The sequence below is a fragment of the Manis javanica genome, chromosome 13, assembly GCF_040802235.1.
Source record: "Manis javanica isolate MJ-LG chromosome 13, MJ_LKY, whole genome shotgun sequence".
Taxonomy (NCBI): Eukaryota; Metazoa; Chordata; class Mammalia; order Pholidota; family Manidae; genus Manis; species Manis javanica.
Window position 1 is genome coordinate 64230510 of NC_133168.1, and position 25884 is coordinate 64256393.

General features: G+C 37.7%; 1 protein-coding gene and 1 long non-coding RNA gene across 7 annotated transcripts in view; one reads left to right on the forward strand and one right to left on the reverse strand.

Annotated features, from left to right (window-relative positions):
- LOC140845500 (uncharacterized) overlaps nucleotides 1–10058 on the reverse strand; it is a 32458-nt gene extending 22400 nt beyond the window's left edge. The window contains exon 1 of the long non-coding RNA XR_012124308.1: nucleotides 9733–10058. This is a non-coding gene — a long non-coding RNA (uncharacterized lncRNA). The remainder of the gene's footprint in view (nucleotides 1–9732) is intronic.
- Nucleotides 10059–12564: 2506 nt separating this feature from the next.
- STXBP5 (syntaxin binding protein 5) overlaps nucleotides 12565–25884 on the forward strand; it is a 168306-nt gene continuing 154986 nt past the window's right edge. For all 6 annotated transcript variants that reach the window (XM_017650285.3, XM_037022011.2, XM_017650300.3 and 3 more), the window contains exons 1-2: nucleotides 12565–13080; nucleotides 14296–14393. In XM_017650285.3, the coding sequence (XP_017505774.1) occupies nucleotides 12928–13080; nucleotides 14296–14393 (251 nt within the window). In that variant the 5' untranslated portion in view covers nucleotides 12565–12927. The remainder of the gene's footprint in view (nucleotides 13081–14295; nucleotides 14394–25884) is intronic.

Sequence of the window (25884 nt, forward strand, 5' to 3'; positions counted from 1 at the left end):
AGAGTGTGGTGTTTTTGGCCTGAAACAAGACTGAATTGGGTATCATTGATTACCTATGTCAGAGGGTTTTGGTCTGTTATCAAAAAGGAGTGGGATCTTATGTAGCTGACAGCAGCCCTTGCTTTACCTTGAATCCATGACTTTGGATAATCTAGATGTCAATATTTTTTCTCAGAAGGAGAAAAACTGTGACATTTTTCAAAGTGTAGAGGAAAGAACCATGTCAGATGAAGATAACTAACTCTTAGGACTTTTATAATATTTTTAAATAAAATGGATGACTTACTTCTTCCTCGACTTTAAACAAACGTGCTAAAATAATAACAGTAATACTACTAGCATGTGGAACATAATGTAAAATGGTGGAATAAGAAAACTGAGATATTAATCAGCATGATTTTTCCTTCATTGTCTGCCCCTCCAGCCACCCTCTGTTTTTAGACTCAGAGAGGTGGGTCCCTGCTTGGGCCTTTGGTAGGTTATGAAAACTTTGCTGGCAATCAAATGAGACATTATAATTTCTAAGTTTAAATTTTTTAAATATAAAGATAAGAGGCAGACAGAAATGATCAGAAAAAAAAAAGTCTATCTGTTTCTCTGCCTTCCCCATAGAGATCTGAGAAGGGAAGGAAGGAAGAGAAAGGCTGGAGTTACGTGCAAATGTGGGGTGCCTTGCACGTCTTTCCTCAGGCAGAGTGAGCTGGGGAAGGGCACCCCACAAATATATCATCTCTTCAAGTATCTTCTCTCTCCCTTGCTCCCTTGTTCATCTGATGATCCACAAGTAGAGAACCTGTGCCTTTTGTCCTAGGGGAGGTCCAGGGAGACTGCAAGCTTCCCAAAAAAGAAAGCATACTCCCCCATTCAGTCAGTGCAGCCTGTGAAGTATAATATAGTATGGTAGGCATGAGAGGGCTGGAGAAAGGCCCCTTCCCTGGTCTGGGTCTTAAAACCTGGCAAGGGATGTCATATCAGAAGGATATGGCATAGACATTCTCCACTGTTGAGAAATTCGTTGAGTCCATGACTACATCTCAGCAGACTGTCAGCCGCAGGAAGTTAAGTCAGCTTCCCAAGACTATCTCTTGGCCCTTCAAAGGGTTGTGGTTTATTACCTGTGCTGAGGACCTGGCAAGTCAAACCAAGGCTGACAAGCCAATTCTTCTCTGTTCCCCACCATGGCAGCATTGTGAGTGGAGGTCAGAAAGCAAACATCTTGAAATGACTGAGCTGAAACTCTGAAAGAGCTTAAAAACAGCTCTTAGCTTGCCTGATGTAATAAGATCAATTTTCTACATCAAGTTAAAAAAAAATAGAGGGTAGGCCTCAAGTGAGACAATAATTTCATATTTAAAGATGAAGAAAGTTTTTCTTTCTTGCACACTGTGAACTTTGTGCCTTCTGCTATAATAGTAATGTTTCAAATATGCTCTTTTGGGGAATTCTGTCCCTCTCCCAAATATGCTCCTGGATAATTATTTGGCTGCCACTAAAGCAACAATCTGAGTTGTATGGCAGCCAAGAAAATCTCAGATCCTATGTTTGTTAATTGGACATAACATTTCATGCTCAGGGGCAACAAGCAAAATGGGCTTCACTCTGCCAGAATTGTTTTGGCTTCAATTGCTTGGTTAGCCCCACTCCCTTATTCCCAGTTCTCTGCTCCTAAAGCTGCTTTCCTGGTGAAGAGCACCCCAATTCTCCATCCAGGTATGACAAATGCTCATTCCACCCTATCTGGAGAGGCCAAGACTTTCTCTGGGAGAAGATGAGGATGTGCAGAGAAATAGAGCTTTGTGCTTCTCTCAAACTTGATTACTTTAGAATTAGTATGAGTAAATATTAGAAATAATTCACTAGGAACTAGAAGTCATGAACCTTAGACAGTATTCTGGTATATGATCTTTCCATTTCAAATATCTTATAAACATAAATCATAGCTTACAAGTCCAATTACTAGAACAGGTGAGTCAAAGATACAACTCTAGGTTTAATCAATTTAAATGTAAAAACTTTACATTTTTAAATTATAAACTGGAGGTCCAAATGAAGGCCTCTGCCTGATCTCTGGATGCTTAGATTGTGAAGGAATGTTGGGAAAAGAGGAAATCAATTAGGCTGAATCTTCAAGTGATTCCTAAAGACTTCCATTTTCTTTTCTTCTATATTTCAAAGTTTGAAGCTGAGAAAATGACCATAAAAAGGAAATTACTTTGGTCATTTAGAACCCTGAATAAGTCAAAGGTTTTTGGTTTGCAGAGTACTTATATTTTTCCTAAAAGAGATTAAGATGCATCAGCTATCAAATGAAACTTACATTTCTATTACTTTTCATAGGATTTGGGGTTTGGGTTTTTTTCTTGTTGTTTTTGTTTTTGCATTTACCATTCGATTTGATCTCTATAGCCTGTCTTATTTTCACCCATTTTGCAAAGGATATTTATAATTTGAGTGGTTAAGTGACATGCTGAAGGGCTGTACTGGCTTATACTAGAAGCCAGAAGGAACTCCAGCCCTCTGGCCCAGGGCTCTTTGATTCATTCTACACCAGTCAACTGTTCTATGTTGCAGAGACACAGCAGAGAAGAGAACGAAGTCCCAGAAAAATAAATGTGTAGTGTGTCAGGTAGTGGTTAGTGTATGGAAGGAAAAAAAAAGGCCAAGTTAGAAGCCTGGGCTGGGGATGCAAAGTGCCTGATAGTGTGTTTGAAAGAAAGAGAGAGAGAGAGAGAGACAGAGAGAGAGAGAGAGAGAGAGAGAGAGAGAGAGAGAGAGAGAGAGAGTGTGTGTGTGTGTGGTGAAGAGTGAAATCTCTCCTATTTTATGGGAGAAAGCCAAGGAGGGCCAAGAAAAGTAAGGCAACACTTGCGACAATTGGGGAGGAGCATGAAGGAAATGTGGGCATAGACCATATGTGGGGATCAAATACGGGGAAACAAGTACTGAACAGGGCTTGGCCAAACCCAGTGCACAGCCTGTTCTTATAAATAAAGTTTGATCGGCACACAGCCACACAGACTGCTAACACATTGTCTATGGCTGCTTTTGCACTACATTGGCTGTGCTAAGTAGTTGTGGCTGAGGCTGTATGTAGCCTGTAAAACTGAAAATATTTAGTATCTGGCCTAGTAAAGAAAAAGTCTGCCCCTGGTTTATGCAGGCAGAAGAGCTAATGCAAAGCCCTAAGGTACAAATGTGCTGGCTCTAATCAAGAAGCAAGAAATGAGTGTGGCCATGGTGAAGTGAACAGGAGAGTGGAGGGACATAAGGACAGAAAGGGAGGAGGGACAGATCCTGTAGGGCCTGTGTAGGCCCTTATAAAGAACTTGAGTCTTTACTGAGAATGGAGAAGCCCTTTCTTTACTTTACTGAAGGAGACTGAACCAACATATCTGACTTGATTTTTAAATTGGTCACTCTTTTGAGCATAGATGAGAGGGGATTAATCTGGTATATAGTTCAATAATCCATATGAAAACTGATTCTGACTTGGACTAAGGCATGAAAAGTGGAAGTTTTGAAAATTTGTCAAATTCTGAATATACTGTAAAGATAGAGCTGAGATTTGCTGGTGAACTTGAAATAGAAATATGCAGTGTGTGTGTGTGTGTGTGTTTTGTGTTGTGGGAGAGGTACGGAAGTGGGTGGTATAAGTTTCTTCATGTGGGCCTGAACATCTAGAGGATAGAACCACCATGAACAGAAAAAAGGAAGATTTTGGAAAATGTAACATATAGTTTGCAATTGGAAGGGAAGAATTTAGTTTGGACCTTAAGTTTTAAATGCCTTTTGGATATCCAAGTAGAGATGCCAAAGAGACATTTATGAATCAAATCTGGAATTCAGGGGAGAGGTTTGAAATGGACATACAAATTTGGGAATCATCAATGTTTAGATAACATTTAAGTTCCAAGAATAAAATAAAATCACCCAGAGAGGGGCAACAGACATCACAGAGAATGATTTGAATAGATATTATTTAATTTCAATATTTATGATAGGTTTTGAGCTAGGAACTTTACACTCTTTGTCTCTAATCTTATAACACTCTCCTTAGGAAGGCATTTGTACTCCTATTTTACACATGAGAAAATGAGAGCTTAAGTGTTAAATGACTTGTCAGATGCTACTTAACAGAATTCAGGTATGCCTCAGTGGTCTGAGCCTTCTCTGTTCTTCCATGACATAAGAAATAGAAATGCAAAAGAGTGAATAGCAGCTCTGCATATCTGAATAGCTAAAGAGACAATAGAATTACTCAAGTTGGTTGCACTTTAACACTCACATTATCACTAGATGGGTACCTCTGTTCTCAATTTCAAATGCAGTAAGATGCCTCTTTAAGGAAACCACTAGGCTGCTGACCCATGATAATGCCATCATGGAACTTCCTCTTCAATTTCCTGAATTTAGAAAACATTCTCATCATGAATAAGCAGAACATTTCTAGTTTTTGAGCAAATTAAGAGGTAGCCATTGCAGAGGAATTTATGCATCGATGTTATGCACTGCATTTTAAGCCAGCTGTTACTAAGGTTAGATGCTCAGACAGAACACTGGACAAATCAGAGGAAATAAACCTCATGACTGAAAACTGAGTATGAATCATTTGAAAGAGCAGAGACAGATAATATTACTTTGCAATACATGGGACCCTAAAATTGCAAAATGCTAGTGTTGCATTTATCCTCCCAATGTATTGGCCCTACGTAAAAGTTTTTTGGTTGACTGATAGTCTCAAACCACTTTTTTTCCACTGGCTTCTCAAAAGTACCGTCATTCCAACTGCTAAAAGATAATGTGGAGCAAAGAAAATCGTGATGTTCTCCTTGTTTTTCTTCCTACAGGCCTGAGCTTCAAGGAATCATCACTTAGTTCATCACTACAAAAATAAAAAAGGCCCTTCACTTCCTGCTGAAGGGTGAATAGGACCTAACCTGTGTGTAAATGTGAGAACTTCCACTCACTCCAGTTATGAAGCCACACCTCAAGGTTACACCCTCCTCAAGGTTATGAGGAAACCAAGGAAGGGACATTGTATTTGGGGCCTGTTGAGCAAGATTAAGCCTTGGTGGAAATATTTGGGTCATGCTAGTCTGGATGAAACCTAGTGGGAGTAGTTGGAGATTTTGGATGAATAATAGGGAATTGAGTAACTCCAGTCTTCCCTCCTCCACCCTCCATTTTTCCCAGGCCCAGGTGTTGCTTTCATCCTCTGGGACAAGGTATCATGATGAATACAGACCCAATGGGAGAGTGTTGTTATGGAGAGCTTGAAATGACATATGGTAACAATCCTTAGGAGAATCAAGAGGTTTTTGGCATTGGTTCTTGTTATTCCTTTTAGGGTTTCTGCCTCCTTATCACTGTAGTGGCATCTTATTGAGTTCCACAGCCAAGTTGTACCGTGTTTGTACTCCCCACAACACCCAGCAAAGTACCTGTCACACAGCGGGCATAAAGGAGATGTTTGTGGAATGGAATACTAAGGCTCGTCCTGCTAGCAAATAAACAGAAGCACCAGGATTCAGATTCTTGATCATCGATTTTGGGAATTAATGTAGCACTGCATGCTTCTTTTTTTTCTCCCATGCTTTAGAGACTTCAGGTATTATGTGTACCTGACATCACAATTATTACCTCTTTGGGTGTGTTTATGGTCCAGGAACAAACTGAAACTAAACTACTTAAGTGTCCATAGTCACGTTCCTCATTCCTCCCTTGTAAAGAATATTCTTTTTGTGTTTCTGGGCTATTCACTCCCATTTTTTTCTGATTAGCTGAGAATATTAGTTGAGTGTCAGAGAGAAGGGAGTAGATGGCATTACAGAAGAAGAAAATGTCTGGGAGGGGGGAGTTTGGAAAGAGTAAGTCAGTCATCCAGCAAAGGCTGGGCTTCCTAAGGAGAGAGGGATTGGAATGTTGGAAGAGCTGTCATGAGATGGGCAAGGGTAGGGTGAGAGGGTTTTATAAATAGGTGAGGAGAATTCTGGAGATGTTTTCCTATGCTAACTTTTATCTTCTCTCAAAGGTTATCTTAAGAAATCATTCAGACAAGATCTAAATTGTTCTGGAAGGTTTGGGGAACTAGGGTTATGTGGTGTGTGTGTGTGTGTGTGTGTGTGTGTGTGTGTGTGTGTGTGTGTGTGATTATGCTGAGAATAAAAAAGCTGTTTTATTTGGGGTATAGATGATATTTTTTACATTAATTTTATGAGTGTTTTGGTTTATTAGCATGTTAGCAGGTTACTTGATACAGAAGGGGGGTCATGGGGAAGACAATATGGCACGGAGAAGATAAGTAGTGACTCTATAGCATTTTACTATGCTGATGGACAGTGACTGCAATGGGGTGTGTGGGGGGACTTGATAATATGGGTGAATGTAGTAACCACAATGTTGCTCATGTGAAACTTTCATAAGATTGTATATCAATGATACCTTAATAAAAAAAATTGTGTGCTCAGAGGAACTGAGTTTGTGCCATTGGTCAGAGAATCTGGAATACTGCAAGGACCACTCGGCAGAACTGAGACTAAGAGTATGTGAAAATAGAATTATAGAATAATATTAAAAAGGGCAGATGACCATGAGACCAGAGGTTACATAAAGTCAAAGATGTTTGACCTAGAGCTGGGGGAAGCACATACAACAATGATAGATTTGTAGGCACATTGTGGTTGCACTAAATATTTGGTTTGTTAAAAACACCATTAAGGAATCCTGAGTTTAAATCCTGAGTGTAAATTCTGAATTTAAAGCTAGATACCTGGTCTCATATTGGGGAACTCTGTCCCTCATATTGAGACTATGCTTACCCACCTTCTATATAAAACTGCCAAGAGTTCCTTAGTATCCCTTGCATGTTTTTCATTGTTAGATCTGGATCTGATGGGTCCTTGGACAGAGGATTGCTCCCACTCTTCTTACATTAGAGTTTTTTGTTTCAAACCTTTCTGACTTCTGTGGGGTTGGTCAGAAAGCAAGGAGAGTCGACATTTAAAAGTTCTACAGCCAGATGACTAAGAGATGGGACAGTGTGTCTAGCCTCAGAGCCTGAGATGGAAGGCCCTGTTGCATCATTCAGCCACAACTGACACTATCTCTCTGGGGTGCCACGTCTAGTGACTCTCTCTGAGGGGAAGAAAGTGTTCAGGTTTCTGTTAGCATGCTAGACTTAGTTACTGACCTGTGTGCTGAGAAGTATTTAATTACAAAAAAATCAAATGTGCAGCCTGGCAGTTCCTTCAGAATCACATTTGGTATGCTGGACCTTTCCTAAGAGACTACTTTGAGAAGCATTATGATATATATAATTCATTCTCTCTCTTTTTTTGTGTGTGTTGCCAGGGTTGGAGGGTATTTGGCAGAAGGTGACATGCAAAGTAGAACATAAAGAAGCAATGGCAGCAGGATTGGAACAAAATATGAACTTTAACTGCTTTTCAAGGCTTACTCAGTTACCATGGTATATGAAGTGTACTTGCATGAAGTATAATAAAGTATGAACTCTGTTGCTGGCTCTTTAGACCACAAATCAAATCATAAGGAGTTATTTGAAAAAACTGAACTTTTGACAAAAGTTTAGCAAAATTCTTAAAATATTTATAACAACATTTAAATCCTAAAATAAGATACTGAAGTTAAAAATACTGGGATGTTATTCATTACCTTGAATATTGTTCCATTTTTGAAATAGCATTTGAAATAAATGAGAGTTTATCGAGGAACTCCTGATTGCCCAAGCAGTTTCTAAGTTTTAAGAATTTGACAGTATTTTTTACTCATATTACATTAATGGCTCATACTTTACATTTAAGTGTTTATTTGGTTCAATGAGCTTTGTTTTGCACTTTTGGAATTTTCACTTCAATTTACTGGCCTTTTTTTGGTCTATACGGATAATCTTACAAATAATATTAAATAGTAATAGAGGTAATTTATGGAATAATGAAGGCTCACTAATATCTTCCTACTTTCTTGTTTTAGAAAGGCCAGAGATGGGCAAGATCACAATGTAATGGATCTTGCTTTTTACCAGTCAAAACTTAGTTTATTTAGCTGTTGATATTTGTGGGGAGTCTCAGCCACAAATGGTAATAAAATTATCCAGAAGTCATAAATGTGGAAATTAAATTTCAACACTACTCTTTAAAGTGCTCAGGCCAGAAACAGGCATCATCTTTGCCTCTTGCATTTCTCTGCTACCCTGCTCCCATACTGTCAGAAAACCCTCTTGGTTCTACCATTAAAATATAATCCAGAATCTGACTCTTTCTTACCACAACCACTACTTTTAACCGTCCCAGTCTAAGCTACCAACTCGTTGCTGGATGACTGAAGTAGCCTTTTAAGTGTAAGAGACTAGTTCTACCTTCCTTTATATTTTGAGGCAGGTTGTACCTAAATTTCTGTCAGAATATTTGATTGCAAAAACCAGAAAGCCATACAAACTATTTATACACAAAGGAGGAGAGAAAGTATAGCCAGATTTTACAAGGAATAAGGACAGGGAATTGGAAAATCAGGAATGGAGACTTTACTGTCAAACTCTCTGAGGTCACTTTACTATAGTTTTTGTGTCTGCTCTGTTTTCCCGTGTTCCATTTAAGTACCGGCACTCTCAGCTTCAGCCCCAGCTCTACATGACATCCTAGTTCAGACTAATTAGGATCTTTGTGATTCAATTCCAAGGTCCCAGAAGAAGATGATGTCTTGGCTTGGCTTATTTCAAGGGGTCTGCCTCTGATCCAGTCAGTTTGGGCCAGGACATATGGTCACCTGACCAAAGCAAGGTTGCCCAGGCCCAGCATTTCAGCAGGACCTAGGGGACTCATTCAGAAAAGGGGGCCTGAACTAGGCAAACTAACTAATATCTCTGTGACCATTTACAAATAATTAAATTCAGTATTCTGTTAAATGGTGTAGTGAATCAATTATTGTCATGCATACATCCTTTGGGATTCAATAAACTGATACTAAGGCAATATGAATGAATGCCAGTAGGTGAGGTAGATTTGGTCTACCTTCCAGAAAGTTTTTGCCAATAACATAATTTCTCATTAAAATATTTATTTTCAGTTTCCACCTTATTCCTCTCACAATCAACATCCAACTGTCCCTATAGATCAAAAGAAGAGTCTTTGTTAGCCTAATACTCTTTAAACAAGATAATCAGGACTGGAAGATTTGGGAAGGTTATGAAATCTCTGTCTTTGGCCCTCTTTGCCAGATAATTTAATGAGCTGACTTTATTTTTGTATCTTTTTTCCCCTTATTATTTTCATTGTGTTAACTGTGTATTGTTTAGAACTGTCCTGACTCAGCTAAATATAATATAGCTATTTATAATTTGTCAGTTTTATACATATTCATCACCATCTCCTTGTCCATTCTTCAAAAAACAAGTAAAAAAGAATTCCATTTGGGGAGAATGTCACTTGCCCAAAGAATCAATGCTTTGGTTCATTCATTAAAACAAACAAACAAGTCAAACTTTGTTGAGAAATTATAGGTAAAACTCTGTTATGTGAATTTTAAAATGAAAAATATGTACTATTGCATTTTAATCATCTTATTCTAAAACTATAATTTCTAATCAATTTTAACTTAAATTCTTATATTGTCTACTAATTAAAAATCAATTAATTAATTGAAACTGACTTATAAGAAATGAGTTGATCTTTTCTACATTAAGGGTAGATATTTTGGGGCACTGTGTTTTTTACCTACCAGAATTTGGATATGTTCTGATCTCCCTGAGCTTGGAGAAAGTGGACTGCAAGTTTACAAAGCTACAGCAGATATGCTCCACATTCATCTTAAATTCCACGTGTCCTCTATGAACGAATGGTTAGGGAATGCCAGGAGAGTTCATAATCTGAGAAGAGAGATGAAGTATAGAAATCAAGACAAAAATTCTAGACACAAAATGGGGGACTGGCTTAAACTGGAGATATCTTGAAGATCCTTCCACCTCAATGATCCTGATAGTAGAATGGAAATACTGACATTTTTTAGTATCTGCATAGTGCTAACCAATGTAGTGTAAACTTCACATTTTTCCTCCCCAGTTTATCCTTAAAAACCCTAGGAAGAAAGCAGTATTAGTCTCATTTTACACATGAGAAATCTGACCCTTAGGAAAATTAAAAAATTTGCCCAAGGGTTGAACATATTACCAAGGCCTGGAATGAAATTCATGTCTGGCAAACAACAAAGCCTGGGACTTTTGCACTACATCACAAGGCCTCTCAGCAAGTTGTCCCTTTTCCAAAGAGTTTTATAATCCAAGGATGACAAATTATCCAACAAATTTACTTTCAACCTAGGTGAAAGGTGGTTCATAAAATTCTGTGGGGAACTGATATGTTTTGCAATTCCCCCCTATGGAAGCATGTGTATTTTTTTAAAAACTCTCCAGGTTATTGTGATTACCTTGCCATCAGCCCTCCTGTCGCTTTGGTCAGCCTATTCATCTTGACTCAACTACGGTGATATCACCATTTCTAGGCTTTCTCTAGCTGATTAAATTACCATGCTGTACTCGTACATGATTTCATCAATGTGTGAATCACATTGTTTCACAATTACTTATTTATGTTAGGTTGGCTCCCCTTTAGACTGTGGTGAACTTGTTGAAAGCAAAAATTGTATTTTTTGCATCTTCACTCCCTTGCACAATGTCACTCTGAATAATATGTGTATTTGGACATAGCTTAAGAAAACCATCAAATTTGTTTTATTGTTCGTTGCACCCTGTGAATTAACTGCGTAATTCAATAAAAATACCACTAAACAATTTTATAGGTTCCAAGTGTAACCTTCTTCAAAAGACCTGGTCCTTGCATGAGGAAGCTCTACAGAGAACTACATGTCCCGAAATCCCTGAGCCCCAGTCGTAGTTGGTTTGCTGAAGGCCTGTCACCTCAACCAATACTATGACGAGAATTTCCCTGAAAGGGCAGCAAGTGGCCAATCACAGAGAAGAGGGCGGCACTTGTGATTTCCGCTCGGAGAACCCTTTGCAACCTTTTGGCGGCTCTTCGCCGGACCGTCGAGGACCGGGAGTCATTAACCCGGGACAGAATACTCCCTCCCCAATACCCTTCCCTTCCCCTTGCCACGAATCAAATTCGTCTTTATGCACTTCTGTCCTTCCTTACGTTTTGCCTAGTTTCCACATCCTTCTTAATCAAGTACCTGTTTCCCATCCACCTTGTCAAACACCCTCTCCTCTCCGGTAGTGTATCCGCAGCGTGAATCTCTACCTTTTCAAACTTGAGCCAGACATTTATTTGTCTCTAAGCATCCAAGCGGGACTGTGTCTGTGAAGCAGCGGAAAGGTCTCAGCAAAAACTTCATCCTTCCCCTCTTTCCCCTTGCAAGAGTGGAGAAGCGGCTGGGGATTACTGAGTGGCTAACCAGCATTACAGAGCGGATTGAAGGTTCTGAAACTGAGTGGCAGAGCGGTGTTTACTTCCACCCTCGCTCCTGCCCCGTCCCCACCCACCCTGGCGTGCGGGCTGCATCCTGGGGTGGTGTGTCACTGTCGGGGCAGACGCCCAGCCCTGGAGCCGTTCCCCTTTGGCAGCCGCTCCGTTCTAGCAGCTATCTGCCAAGGCCAGGTTTTAATTCTACCAAGAGTAACAGCTTCGGGAAAGAATTATTTGCCTCCCGCTCCAGGCTTGTCTCCCTTCCTAGTTCCCATCTAAGTCGGCCGTCCTCTTGCCACAGATACAATCGTTACCCTAGACGCTCTTTTTCAAAAACTAAATCCAAGTCAATTCAAAACAAAGCCCATCAGTAAAGCAATAACAATAATATTGTAAGCAGCTAGGAGTGTGTACCTCCAAGGGTGAGAGCATAAACCCCCGCTTTAATGACCGAATTTGAAATAAAGGTTTCCTGCTTGTTAGTCGGCAACATTTTTACTATCTCAGCTGCAGGAGAAGCAGCTGCACACTCTGACAGGGCGATTGGGGTGGGAAGAATTTAGCCACCGTCTGGGATTTTCGCAGAGGATAATTTAAGCCCAGCTCCACTCCAGCGGGGGAGGGGTGCCCGTGCGCATGCCCAGCAGCCCGCTCGGCGGAGGCCCAGCTGCTGCCACCAACGCGGCCAGTGCTGTAGCCGCGGCTGCCGCCGCTGCTTTGGGCGGGCGTTGGTGCCTTGTGCCCAGGCGCGCTGTCAGGCGAGAGGAGCGGCGGCGCGGGAGCGCGGGCGGCGGCGCCTGAGGAAGGCGGCCAGGCTCTGAAGGAGCGAGGACGAGCCGGGCCGGCGGCGGAGGAGCGAGGCGGAGAGTGCGGGGACCCACACCGGGCGCTCGGCGTGCGATGCTGGGCGGGCGGCGGCGCTGAGCTGCGGGGAGGCCGAGCGGCAGCCGCGGACGGAGAGGCGGCGCCCCCCGGGAGGAGGCGGAGGAAGAGCAGGAGCGGGAGGAAGCGCCGAGGGACTGCGGGACCGGGGCGGGCGACGAGCGGCGGGGCCGCGGGCCATGGACGCGGCGGCGGCGGCGGCGGCGGCGGCGAGCCGGGGCGGCGGGGCGGCGCAGAGTCAGCCCGCGGCCAGGTGAGGCTGGGCGGAGCGGGCTCGGCGCCGCCGCCACTGCTGTTCCGCCGGGCCGCGGAGCGAGGCGGCGGCGGCGGCGGCTGAAGCGGCGCCACAGCAGCCGCGGCGAGCAGCGGCGGCCTCGGAGGAAGAGGGGTCGCCGCCAGGGGTTCTGCCGGCCGCTGCTCTCCTCGTCGCAGTGTTTCCTGGTTGGATTATCTTCTGCTTCTCCCCCGCTGCCCCCTTCCTCTCACACTCCCACTCTGTCGCACTCCTCCGAGTCCTCGGTCGAAGCTGCCCTCTGCCCGGGCTCGTTCGCCCCGCCCGGGGACATACCTTGTCTCCCCTCCCGGGCTGCGCGGAAGCCCCGCTGAGACCATGAGGAAATTCAACATCAGGAAGGTGCTGGATGGCCTGACCGCCGGCTCGTCCTCGGCCTCGCAGCAGCCGCCGCCGCCGCAGCACGCGTCTGGGACCCGGGAGCCCGAGATCCAGGAAACGCTCCAGTCCGAGCACTTCCAGCTCTGCAAGGTGAACGGAGCGCGCAGCCCGCGGCAGTTGGGGTCGTAGGGGGCCGCTTGGGCTTTACGCGGGAGTGCGAGGGAACAGAGCGCCGGTCATACTATACACTCCAAGAAAGGGCTCGCGCCTCCTCTAGCAAGCGTTTTCTTGGTGGGTTGTTTTGGAGATTTGCATCATCTTACACCTTTTGGGTGATTTTTTCTCTCTCGTTTTCACATGCAGCAATCATTTCAAGGTTGCTTCTAAAGCATTTTACTGACCTTTAATTTGTGTCGTTAATCTTACAGCTTTTATAGTCAATCATTTTAACATAATTTATCTTCGAAGTTTCCTTTGGAAACTGATGAATATCAAAAACTCAAACCTGTTCAATAGATATTTGCTCATAACTTTTTCTTTAAATGTAGTAGGAGGCTTAAAATATGAAATCCTAAGGTCCTTTTGTTATTCTGTTTGCTTAAAAAGTACAGTACTGTGGTTTTTGCCTATTAATGGCACAATTGCCATCGCGGTCTGTAATTCAGAAAGAATGATGCAGCGAATTAATTGATCAGCTGCTCAATGAGAAATACAAACTTGGTTTGGTATTAATACCTGCCTTCTAAATGCCATGCAATCGTATGTCAATGTTTCTTAAAAGTGTATATCTGCTTTTTTGCCCTAATGCCCTAAAATTATTAAGGATGTAATTGCAAAACACACAAATACATATTGTACTTATTTGCATTCTGTTACAATTGCAAAATGTTGGGGATAGATGTTTGATCATTGCTTTACTCAATCCTCGATTAAATTATATGACAGCTTTTCCTTAGAAGTACTTGCTTTAGCATCCACGTAATGATGAAATTATCACACTTGAAATAAAAGCATGAATTACGTTTTGACATGAATTTACAACATTTTTGAGCACTGCAAACTTAAGTAATTTGGTCTCAGACTAATAGTATAGAATATTAACAAGACTTTTTTTTCTCTGTAGAATAGCAATATTACAGGAAAGCAGAAATTAAAGTATAACATGGGATAGATTTTTTTGATTTCAGGTTCTATGTGAATTTTGGTTAATGTAGATGTAATATGTTTTTTTAAAGCAGTAAGTGCATATACATATGTGTTTTGCCTCATTTATAATTGGTTCTAGACTCCAATGCCTCTTGACTTACCTGTTCTTAAATTTTGCTTGCTGCCTTGGTTGCTGTTATGTTACTTGCCCATCCCTAGACTGTTCGCCATGGATTTCCCTATCAACCCTCAGCCCTGGCCTTTGATCCTGTACAGAAGATCCTGGCAGTGGGTACTCAGACTGGTGCTTTAAGGCTGTATCCTTTCGTTTAATTTTATTTTCTTTTAACTTGTACTGTATCCTTTCCTGCGTTTCTGTATTGCTAATTAGTTGTTCTCCTGTTTAATTCCGAAGAAATGTGAAATCATGTGGTGTTGGCTTTTCCTTTGATTATACACACATGTTCAGATTATATGTTGCTATGATGTTTTTCAGCTCTCAGTTTATAGTAACGATATGTATCCACATAGAGTTCTAAAGTTTTGCTATGGTTAACTACTGTCTTTACAAAGAGCTAGAAGTTTCTAGGGACAGTATTCTAGCTTGCACTAGTGTTCTAGTGAATGGAATATATTAAGGATGAGGTTTAAAAATAAAAGCACAGGGCACGTTTTAACTGCTTTTAAAACTTCTGTCCATGGTAGACATTGAACTTAGGGCCCATTTATTATTCTAATAAATTAGAAGTTTAATTTTGTTGTTTCTTATTTGTCCATCTACAAAAAACATTAGAAGACAAATATGAATTAATTTTATATTAGTAGTTATGAAGGGTTGCTATTTCTACAAGTTAGGTCATTTTCTTAGTAAGATGGGTAAGTGTACTATAGGGTTTCTCTTTTGTGGTCTGTCTGTTATGTTTATATGAAACCTATTAGGTTGTACTATGAAGTATTAGTGTAAATAGAATGATTTTTCCTGATTATGCCTAAACTGTAATAGTTTTTTCATAGTGTTATTTCAAATACTCATTCTTTAAAGTCATTTCTTTAGTCTAAACCATAGAGAATACTTCTCACTTCCTCTTTTAAACTTTTAACCTGAAATACAAATGTGTTTGTTTTTACAATGACATTTAACCATACTTAATGTAACTACCATCATTTTTAAATTTAAACATAATATTTTGAAAGAAAATTCTTTGTTCAGCCATATGTATATATGCTTCCTACATTATTGAAGAAATAGGGTGGCAATAGGAAAAAAAAAAAACACCTAGGGGATCTCAAAACACATTGCTATTGTCAAAAACAAAAACACAGAAAACCCCAAAAAACAAAAAGGGGGAGTTTTCCCCTCACATGTTAGATTATCTGGCTCCTGAGAAGGGAGAGAAGTTCAAATGCATTTGAGCCAAACCTGTGCCTTTTATTTTACTTAAAATCTTCTAAAATCCTTATTTCAAAAAAGTAATATAGTATTATATATAGTATCAGGATATACCTCAAATTTCATTTGTGGTGCCATCTTCAAAATGCTTATAAAAGTTTCCAGATGGGTCACTGAACTGTGTTGCTAAGTGAAGTTTGCCATTCATAGAAAATACCAGTAGGGCATTCATCCCTATTAAAATGGTAAAGGCGAAATCTTAATCTGAATTTCTAAGACAGTGTATCTAAATAGCGGTCGTCCAAATATCCAGTTAATTAAGACTAGAGTAATTTTGGCTTCAATTTCTTAGGTATTTTTATTACTAAATCCAGTGATGATACCTTCTAGCTTAGGGTTCCTATTTTAATCTTGTGAAGATGGAAATAAAGTTGATTTTGTCAGTACAGGTCTGAACTGCTGAGCCAAACTCTCTGCAATGATAAAAATAGTGTATTGTCAGATGCAGATGGACTGTTTAGAACTGAAGCAGAATTTTTTGTTGTTTTTGTTTCCAACAAAGGAATATCAATACTGGACTAAATGAAAAAAAAAGTTGAATTAAATGAGTTATTTTTTGATTTTGCTTTTTTTTCAAATGTGTTCAATTTTTAGTTTTTCCCCACTGCAGCCCCAATTTTTCTGTGGTGCATAACTTTTTTTTTCCCCTTTCAATAGCCAATCTGCCCACTTAATAATGTGATTATAAGTGACTACCACCAGCAGGGCTGATTTTATAAAACCAAGTATTTTTCTTAGACAAGACTTTTACCCCTAATGCATTTCAGTAACTAGTAAATTGGCCCAAAGGGAAGAGTTAGAATGTTACGCCTAATGCTAATTGTCACATAAAAACAAGGATCAGTGTCTAAAATCAATTGTATATGACTTTTTTGTTTATACACGTTTTTTATATTTGAATACTATGTGAATGAAAGTGGACCTGTAGTTACAGTTTACACTTAATACTTTAAATCTTTTTTTAGAACCTCTTACTATATTTAGAATGAAGTCAGGAAAACGATTTACCAATCGTATTTCTACTTTCCTTTTTTGTGATTTATAAAAGTATTACAGTGTGATAAATTGGTTTGCCTACCAGTAGTGCCACCTACTTAAACCTTCTGTCCAGATTAAGTAGCAGATAAGCTTATAAACTTTGTTTAGTATGGCTTTAATTTATAGAAAATGACTAAGACTTTTTTATTTTTATCTAATTTCTACATACATGATTTAAAATAGTAAGCTTCTTTGTTCTTTACAGAACTAGACAACTAAAATTTGTAGTTTCTGATTTCAAAGCTCCATATTGGTTTAACATGAAGACTTATTACAAGTCTATTCTATGGCCCTTGCTCTTTTCTATTTTTCATTATTGCAACTGGTGTCTTAGTACTTTTCTTAGTTCTTGTAGACTGCAGTACATTTGTCTGAGAAGGTGTCTTTGGAGAGAAATACACTTCTAGATAAAGTATTTTCTGTGAAACAGAAAGTAGTAGATGTTTTCAAAAGTAGGACTGGGCTATTAGAATTCAAAATGCATATCCATTTTGACTGATAGGATGTTTTCCTAAATGTTGGAGGATTATATGTTAAAAATAAAATTTTGAGGGTTATAACAAAGAAAACTGATGAGTGAGAAACTTACACCTGATAGCTAATGTTTATAGACAAAAACTAATGGTAATCTTAGTCCTTAAATATCATCTAACCAATAATGAGGCAAGATAAATTTAATGTATTTGCTCCATAAATGTAGAACAAGCAAATAACTGATGATATCATTATAAACATGCCTCACAGTCAGCCTTCTCCATTTCTGCAGAAAATACGAGGTTGGAATGTACTTACCTATAGGAAGCAGGGAAGTGTAATTTAATATACCAAGTCATGTAGTGGTGATGTGATTTAATTATTTTAATTCTTTTCTTTTTGCCTTGTAGCAATAGGTGCAATCTTATTCTTATGAGTAATTTAGGGATCAGAACTATTGGGATAAAACAACCTGATTATTCACTGAAGGATCAGTGTTTCTAGTAATTGTTCTTATCTGGACTCCTGTTTCAGTAGTGTCATTTCTTGCTTCATACTCTATTGTAACCATGGGCTACTCTGATCTTATTCTTAAGGTATTTTTGTCTAAACACAGTGAGATCATTTTGTGTATGAGTATTTCAAGGACTAAGCAGAAAAATGGAATTTTAAATTTACTGAATTTTTGTAAAAATTTGAGTTTTTATTATAATTACCCAAATTATTAACAAAGAACCTCACTTATTGTCTTCTTGACTTGTGGAAAATACATTTAATAGGCAATCTGCCTTGACAAGGCACAGAACTGTCCTTTAGATTGCAGTGTAATATTGCTGAATATAAGCTTACAAAGTGATTTTTGTACTTTGGAGTTCATTTAACAAGGACTTATTTAGTGTTAGGGTTAGATTTATAAATTATGGCCTGAATTCTGGTTCTTGTCTTGCCCTAAAGAATTATGTGTCTTTGAATTAATTTTTTCTTACCTTTAAAATTAAGGTAGCAGTATTAGGTGATATCAGCAACAACAATTCTGTGATTCCAAGTAGCTTTATATTGTTCCAGGTGAGTATTCAAAGGAATGAAAATGTGATTCTTACCTTCAAAAAGTTTCCAGTCCTAACTAAAGGATTATAACTCAATAAATGTAATTGAAAGTAGAGAATCATTTAGGGGTTTATTGGCATTACACAAAGTCAAATTACAAATAAATTCATTGAATTTGATGACATTTCCTACACATTAGTAGATACAGATTCAGAATGGCAGGGAGGGAGGAGTGGCAAAATTATTTTAGGCACACAGTGTAGACAAGAGTAAAGAGAAAGGAATTATCATAGTAGTTTAGAGGAATATTAAAGAGACTGATTGAAATAGTGATCCTAACTGAATTGGAGAGAGAAATAAGGAGCTAGTTGGTGGAGAGCCTTGAATGTTAACCTGAGTTGTCTGGATGTTGATATTCAGTGAGGAATCATTGTAGTTATATAAGATGATGCCAGGAAGACAGTATGATTTTTTAGGATGATTAATGTGACATTGGTGTCATGGATGAAAAGAATAGATCAAGTAAAAGGGGCTTCATAGGTTGCTGTTAGTCCATATAGGTAATAAAGTGGAACCAGAACAGATAGTAGGATGGGAGCTGGAGGAGGACTTGATGACTGCTTTGAATAAAATCGAAGAAGTAGTAACTAAAGATGATAATAAAACTTTGCAAATATTGGCACTGAGGCAGTTATGAGACAGAAATAGAAAACTTGGTAAAGAGGGTGGCAGGATAATGTTGAGTTTGGAATTAGATCATCTTTTACTCCTGCTATATTGCCATTTTGAGAAGGTAGCCTAGATTTCTTAGTTTAGCATGAGAATTTGATATGTTTTTATACTTTATTTCCTTTTGGGTTGATTCTTGGTGATTTCCTGGATTTTGTTACTGGATTGAGCTAATTTAAAGTTTGACTTTGTCCGTTTATCATACTCCGTCAGTGTCCCTCAGTAGTGGTAGCATTTTGGGCTGGATGATTCTGTGGGTTTGTAGCAGCACATTGCATGCAGTTTAATATCCCTGGTTCCCACCTACTAAACCCCAGGGTTGCCTCTTCTGCCAGTGTGGCAACCCAAAGTCCCCCAGCTCCCCACATTTCCAGGCACTCCTGGTTGAAAACCGCTGCGTTTAGTCCACGTTCCTCACCGTTCTAATAGGACTAATAGCCCCACTGATCTCATGAAGTTACCTTCAGGTTTAGATGCAATAATGGGTATGTGTAGCTTTTATGACCATGCAAGGATTGTTTTGGTGATACTCAATATTTGATATAAATAGAGTTTTTCTGTGGTTTTGATTTTAAGGCTCCTCATGTATTTCAACAAATATTTGCTTAGAGACAACTAGGTACCAAGCACTGTGTAGAAAGGCCTTAATTTCATTTATGTTTGAGCTGGTGAAGCCTTTGGCGAAAGGTTTTGAAAAGTACTGTTTTTCTCTTCAAGTTTGTCTTTAAAATGGTCATGTTCTTCTCAACCTCAGGTTTGCAAGATTGCCAAATTTGATGTAGTAACATGAAAATGTGTTTCACATAGGTGAAAAATGATTGTTTAGGGACTGCACACATAAAATAGCATTAGATGTGATGTAAGATGCTATTTTATTTTATAAAACAAGTAGAATATTGGAAAAAAGATACGGAAATAAGATTTTTATTCAACGTAGTTAAAACGATTAATTTGGCTAGAGGTTAACTAAATTTTTATCAGTTCTCCCTTGCAGTCCTTTTTGTTCATAGCATTCTTGTCATTTGAAATTCTAGCAGTAGAGAACAAGGACTTTAAAATACTTCCCAACCCTTGGCTCTTCATTAAAGAGGACTTTGTATAAAAGGAAGAATGAGTACTGTGTTAGCTATAGGTTGTGATTCTCAGCATGGATGGCTGCAGCAGGAATAGGCACATTTACTTCAGAAACAGCTAGAAACAGTGTCTGCCTGGAAGCAGTTATTGCAATGACTTCCTTGTGAAGGGAAACAAGGTGTGATAGAATCTAAATGGAATAAAAAAGGGATATGTTAATTATTGAGGAATTAAGTCTGTGCTTGATAAGACTTTCTGTTTTTAATAAGATGGGTTTTTATTTCTATTTGGCATTCTCTTTCCCATTTTCTATTTAGTATAATTTACTTAAAAAATTTTAATCCAACGTTGCTATCTTGAAGGAAAAAGGTAAAGGAATTTTGGAAGAATTACCTTATCATTAAAAGGTCTGTGTTCTAGTCTTCAGACTAATTTTGGATAAGCCTACTAAAATCTTTCAGCTTCAGTTTTCTTTCTTGTATAATGAGGAAATTGGGGTGCATGATTTCCTTGAGTCCTTCCAGCCCTAGGATCTTAGAATTTGTTTTTCTGTGGAAGATTTGGGAATGCTCTGGCCCAACTCTCTCTAGAGTGGTCATCTAGTTGGTTGCTCTGAGTACCTATTAAATGGGATGATGTTTTGGACGCTATCCCACTGTGAGCACCTTTACTTTGTATCTGTTGACTGCATTTATAATCCAAGTCAGTAGATGCACATGTGCAAACCTTTGTTTACAAAGAGAGCAGGAAAAAGCATGTAAACCTTTGTTTACAAAGAGTGCAGGAAAAAGCATCTAATTGTTTCTAAAGTAAATGTAAACTTTTTACAATGTTGAAACAGCAGCTCACAGTGACTGTTGGGTTGTTGTATTTTCCTTGTATAATAACGAAAAGGTTTCCTTATGACATAGGAATCTTGGGCATCTTTAAATGCTATTAACAAAGTTTCCTTTCTTGAGTATTAATGGTCAGGATGTAAAATTTAATGAAAATACTTAAAAATAATAGTGTTTGTAATCACATGATTTTATTAATCTTTATGTAATAAGAGACTGTATCTTCCTTGAATTGCTGGTATGTACTTGGAGAGTTAAATTTGGTAATTGTATAGTAATCTGGAATAGTAATAACTGGCAATGTACATGTAAATAAGTGGACTGTAGGGGTAAGTATCATTTACTAAAAAATGAACTTGGTTCTTTTTGGCTTTAATTTCATGCATTGCAAGTGACATGTTATTTACAAGAAGAATATTAATAATCAGAGTGTCACTATTGATTTGTTTTGTAAAGCTTAAATTAGAATTTTCTATCTTGATTTGGCATATTATCATCATCAGAAGATGCAGAGTATACCTCAGTATCTTAGGATTGCAGATCAATGAAATGTTTTTGGTTTGACCTATACAGATGTCCATCTGTTTAAAAATGCAACAGAATGATACAGAGAAAAGGGCATTTTATATTTGAATGCCTTTTATTAAGATAGATTTTAAACATAATCTAGTACTATGAAACTTTTTAAGAAGCAAAACAAAATGACTGTTGAGTTGAATTTTATGAAATAAACTGAATTCATAAAACTGTGATCACAGAAGGACTATTAGAAGGTACTTGGTGCATCTCTTTCCTTAGTCACTGCAACAGAAATTATTCTGAGGAGAAATAGTCCCTTCTGAATTACTTGACTTCTTCTATAAAGATGTTCAGGTTCTATATAACATAATTATCTTATACTTTAATTGGAACCATTTGCATTTGTAACAATAAAGAAAAAAGACAAGTTAGTTATTTTCCATTAATCAGTATTGTACATTTTAAGAGATGCTTTAATCTCTCATTCTCATATATTTCACTGTAAAGAAATTTTGGACACTAGTCCTGTTTGCTGTGTAACTTTTTTGGGGGCTGTGAAGCTAGAGGGGGAAGTGAAGGAGAGAACTGTTGACAGTTTACTCCTTACCACTCCTTGTTGCAATGGGCCATGTGTTTTGGGATTTCTTAAACCTAGAATACTTTTTTTTCCTTGTTAAAACAACTTTTATTTATGAGGCCCATTGCCATTGTCTTCGTGATGTGATGTAATTCCATCCAAACTTCCACCCATGCAGCCATCTTTTTCTTAATTCAGAATCTAAATTTCTACGTTACTATCTTTGTAACTGATATGAAATGTCTAAAATTAGATCTTTTAGAAATTGGAGCTATAATATTGGGTGGTATTTTCTTTTCAAATAAACTGTCAGAAACATTAAAGCATAAAAGATGGAATGGAGTACAAAGCAATGCAAATCAGAATCAACCACTATCTTCTACCATATCAAGGGTCTAGAAACTGGACAGTAGTCAGTATATAATTATAAAATCAAAACAGAAGGAACATACAGATTCTTAAATGACCAACCTAAAACAATCTTTACTAAAGAGCTTATAAAGGATATGTGCATGTGTCCATGCATTTGGTGTAATGAAAGTCTAAAACTTTTGTTTGGGAGTCAGCAAACATTTTCAGTAAAGGGCTAGATATAAATATTTTGCCTGTATAGTTTTTGACACAACTACTCAACTCTGCCCGTGTGTCACAAAAGCAGTGATAGACAATATGTGAAAGAAGGACTGTATAAGTGTTTCAATAAAACTTTATTTATAAAATCAGGCAGTGGGCTGATTTGTCCCCCAGGCCAAAGTGTACCAATCCTTGCTATTGTTTATCAGGCTGCCTTGCGTTTAAGTTGTGTGTGGAGAGGAATGCTTGGTAAGGAATTAACTACTGACATATTTGTGGTTAAATTTCATAAATTACACGTGCATATCAGTTTAAATTAAACTTTTAGTAACAAACAGAAAACTACTTTGAAAGAATTCGTAATTTTTAATGATACATAATACTACTACCTACCGTATTAATTTATTTTTATGTATATTTCTTGATCCTGTAAAAGGCATTATTTTTCTGGGAATTATAATCAGTATCATAATGGAGATGCTTATCTTTTGGGGACAGTTTAGAGATCTGTTCTATTACTGAAGTATTCAGCTTGTTTGAGACTCTTACTTCCTAATTAAAAATATATTAGCATTAGTAGCTTTTCTCTAGTATTTTCATTTATATTATATACAGCTACATAAATACATATAAATATTATTAAAAAGAAAAGTGAATATAAGCATTTTACAATTGTGCTTTCTTAGATGTCTGCAAATTTTGATTTTAAAAACCTTATTTTCATTTGTGGAAGAAAACAACCTGAAAAATAAATAATATGTTTTTTTAAAAAAGCAACATTTCATTAAGTTCCTAGAAGCAAACTCAGGTGCACGGTTACCCTCTTTAGAGTCAAATACATTGCCTGCCACTTCTTGGAAAGAATGTACATGGTACTGTAATTGGAAACTGAAATTACATCTGCTTTTTTAAAAAATTTTTATAGTTGTTCACCGTTTGCATCATTTTCCAGTAGCAGTTAACACAGGTAAAATTTTATTCTGTAAATAAGGGCAATTTTTGCTTTATTCCATTCCTCCAACTGGTGTTAGTCCTTTTGTAAGTTGTTATATAAGATAAAAAAATGAAATGATGATATGCTGAGCATATTTCTTTATATTTATTGGTGTTATGATTTAAAAATGAGCGTTGATCTAGACTAGCTTAGATTCTCTTAAAATAGAAGAGAATGTAAAAGTTTTGAACTAAAAAATAGGTGACATTTTTGGTTGTATAATAACTTTTGAAAATTAAGATTTGCTTACACATGCTGCTATTTGCAAAATGTATAGTCTTAGAAATTATATGGTAGTTATTGTTAAATAATAGGGTTTTGATTTTTAAATAGGAATATTTTTATAATAGTTTTTGGTTGTATTCCCCTCTCAGTAAGTGCTTTGTAGAACTTTTGAAGCCTTTCCTGGTGAGGTTGTCTGTTGGAGAGTAATTAATCCTACCCTTTCCTGAAAGTACATAATCTTTTCTTGTAATAGCAGTACCTCTGCTTTTTCACAGAAGTACTCTGAAAGGTGACTATAAATCTAGTGTCATCTCCTATTGCAGTACTTTCTGCTAAATTGCTTTCCTTCTGTGTATTTTTTCCTTTTTGTCTTTTGAAAAGGAGTAAAAGTGTTAAAACAGATTTTTTCCATCTATTCATTCTTTGTACTATATTTTTCATTATGTGTTGTATTTTTCTTTGAAATTCCCTTTACTATACTTGAGAAAAAAACTTAGCCATTAAGCATCTGAGAATGGATGCTGGGATAAAAGATTATTTTTACTTGGTATGTGACATGTAAGATCCTTCTTGATTCTTCAACTCAGACCACTAGTATTATTAATGATTATGTTTCATAGTAGACTGAGCAAATGGTTCATTTCAAAGTATATCTATCAAAAGCCATTCTAAAGAATTGCCTGTGATAATAAATATAATTCATTTTGATTCCTTTAGAGGACAATCCTAGCTCCAAAATAGTAAAAACTAAGAATGAATATTTTGAACTATTTTAATTTGTTTATGAATAATAAAAAATTCTTATTCAAAATAATAGTGAAAGAGGTAACTAGAGGCCTATTTCAACCCAGTGGTACCGTAATTATATATTAGTCTAGATGCTGCAATTACTTTTTTGTTTTGATGTTCCTTTCATTCACATGAAAAGAAAGCAGTTGACTGACAAGTTTTTCAAATACCATTGGGCATTTTTTGTAAAATGTTACATTATGTTAAGGAAGTTTTAAATGTTGGTCTGTGCGTCCTTCATGGTTAGTTTTAGCATTTTGCTGAGTTTTTACTGCAGAAATAGTGCACGTTATAGTTTTGCTTAGATATCAGACTAGCAGAATATTAGAATTGTGAGCAGTAAAAATTAAGTACATCCGTCCTTTTGAGAATGTGGCAGCTTCATTTCTTAGTGTTTTAATTTTTCTAATAGGCTTTATTTTTTTAGAGCAGTTTTGGGTCCACAGCAAAGGTGAGCCGAAGGTACACAGATTTCCCATGTACCATCCCTACTTGCTATAGCCCTCCTGCATTATCAACATTCCCCACCAGAGTGGTACATTTGTTGCAATGGTGAACCTACAGTGACACATCATAGTCACCCAAAGTTCATAGTTGACATTAGGGTTCACTCATGGTGTTGAACTGTGGATTTTGACAAATGTATGACTTGTAGTCACCATTGTAGTATCATACAGAATAGGTTCACTACCCTAAAAATGCGCCATGCTCCACCTATTTATTCCTTTCTCCCTGCAGCTCCTGGCAGCTAGTGGTCTTTTTACTTTCTACCTAATTTTGCCTTTCGCAGAATGTCACATAGTTGGAATTATATAGTGTGTGACCTTTTCATATTGGCTCCTTTCACTTAGTAATGCGCATTTAAGTTTCCTGTATGTCTTCTGACTAATAGCTCATTTTTTTTAATGCTTAATATTCCATTGTCTGGAGGTAGCACATTTTATCCGTTGAGGGATATCTTGTTTGCATCCAAGTTTTAGCAATTATGATAAAACTGGCTGTAAACATCTAGTTCAAGTTTTTGTGTGGATTTAAGTTTTCAACTGCTTTGGGTAAATACCAAGGTATGGGATTACCAGATCATATAATAAGAGTGTGTTTAGTTTTGTAAAAACTGCCAAACTGTCTTTCAAAGTAGCTGTACCATTTGCATTCCCGAACAAGAGTTCATTTTGCTCCACATTATTGTCAGCATTTGATGTTAGTTCTGGGTTTTGGCCATTCTAATAGGTTTATAGCAATATTTCTTTATTTTAATTTGCATTTCCCTAACATCTTTTCATATGTTTGTTTGCCATCTGTATATCTTTTTTGGTGAGGTGCCTTTTAAGGACTCTGATCCATTTTTTAATTGACTTGTATGTTTTCTTTCTGTTTTAAAAGTTCTTTGTATATTTTGATTAACAGTCTTTTATCAGATTTCTCTTTTGCAAATATTTTCTCCAAGTCTATGGCTTGTCTTCTCATTCTCTTGACAATGTGT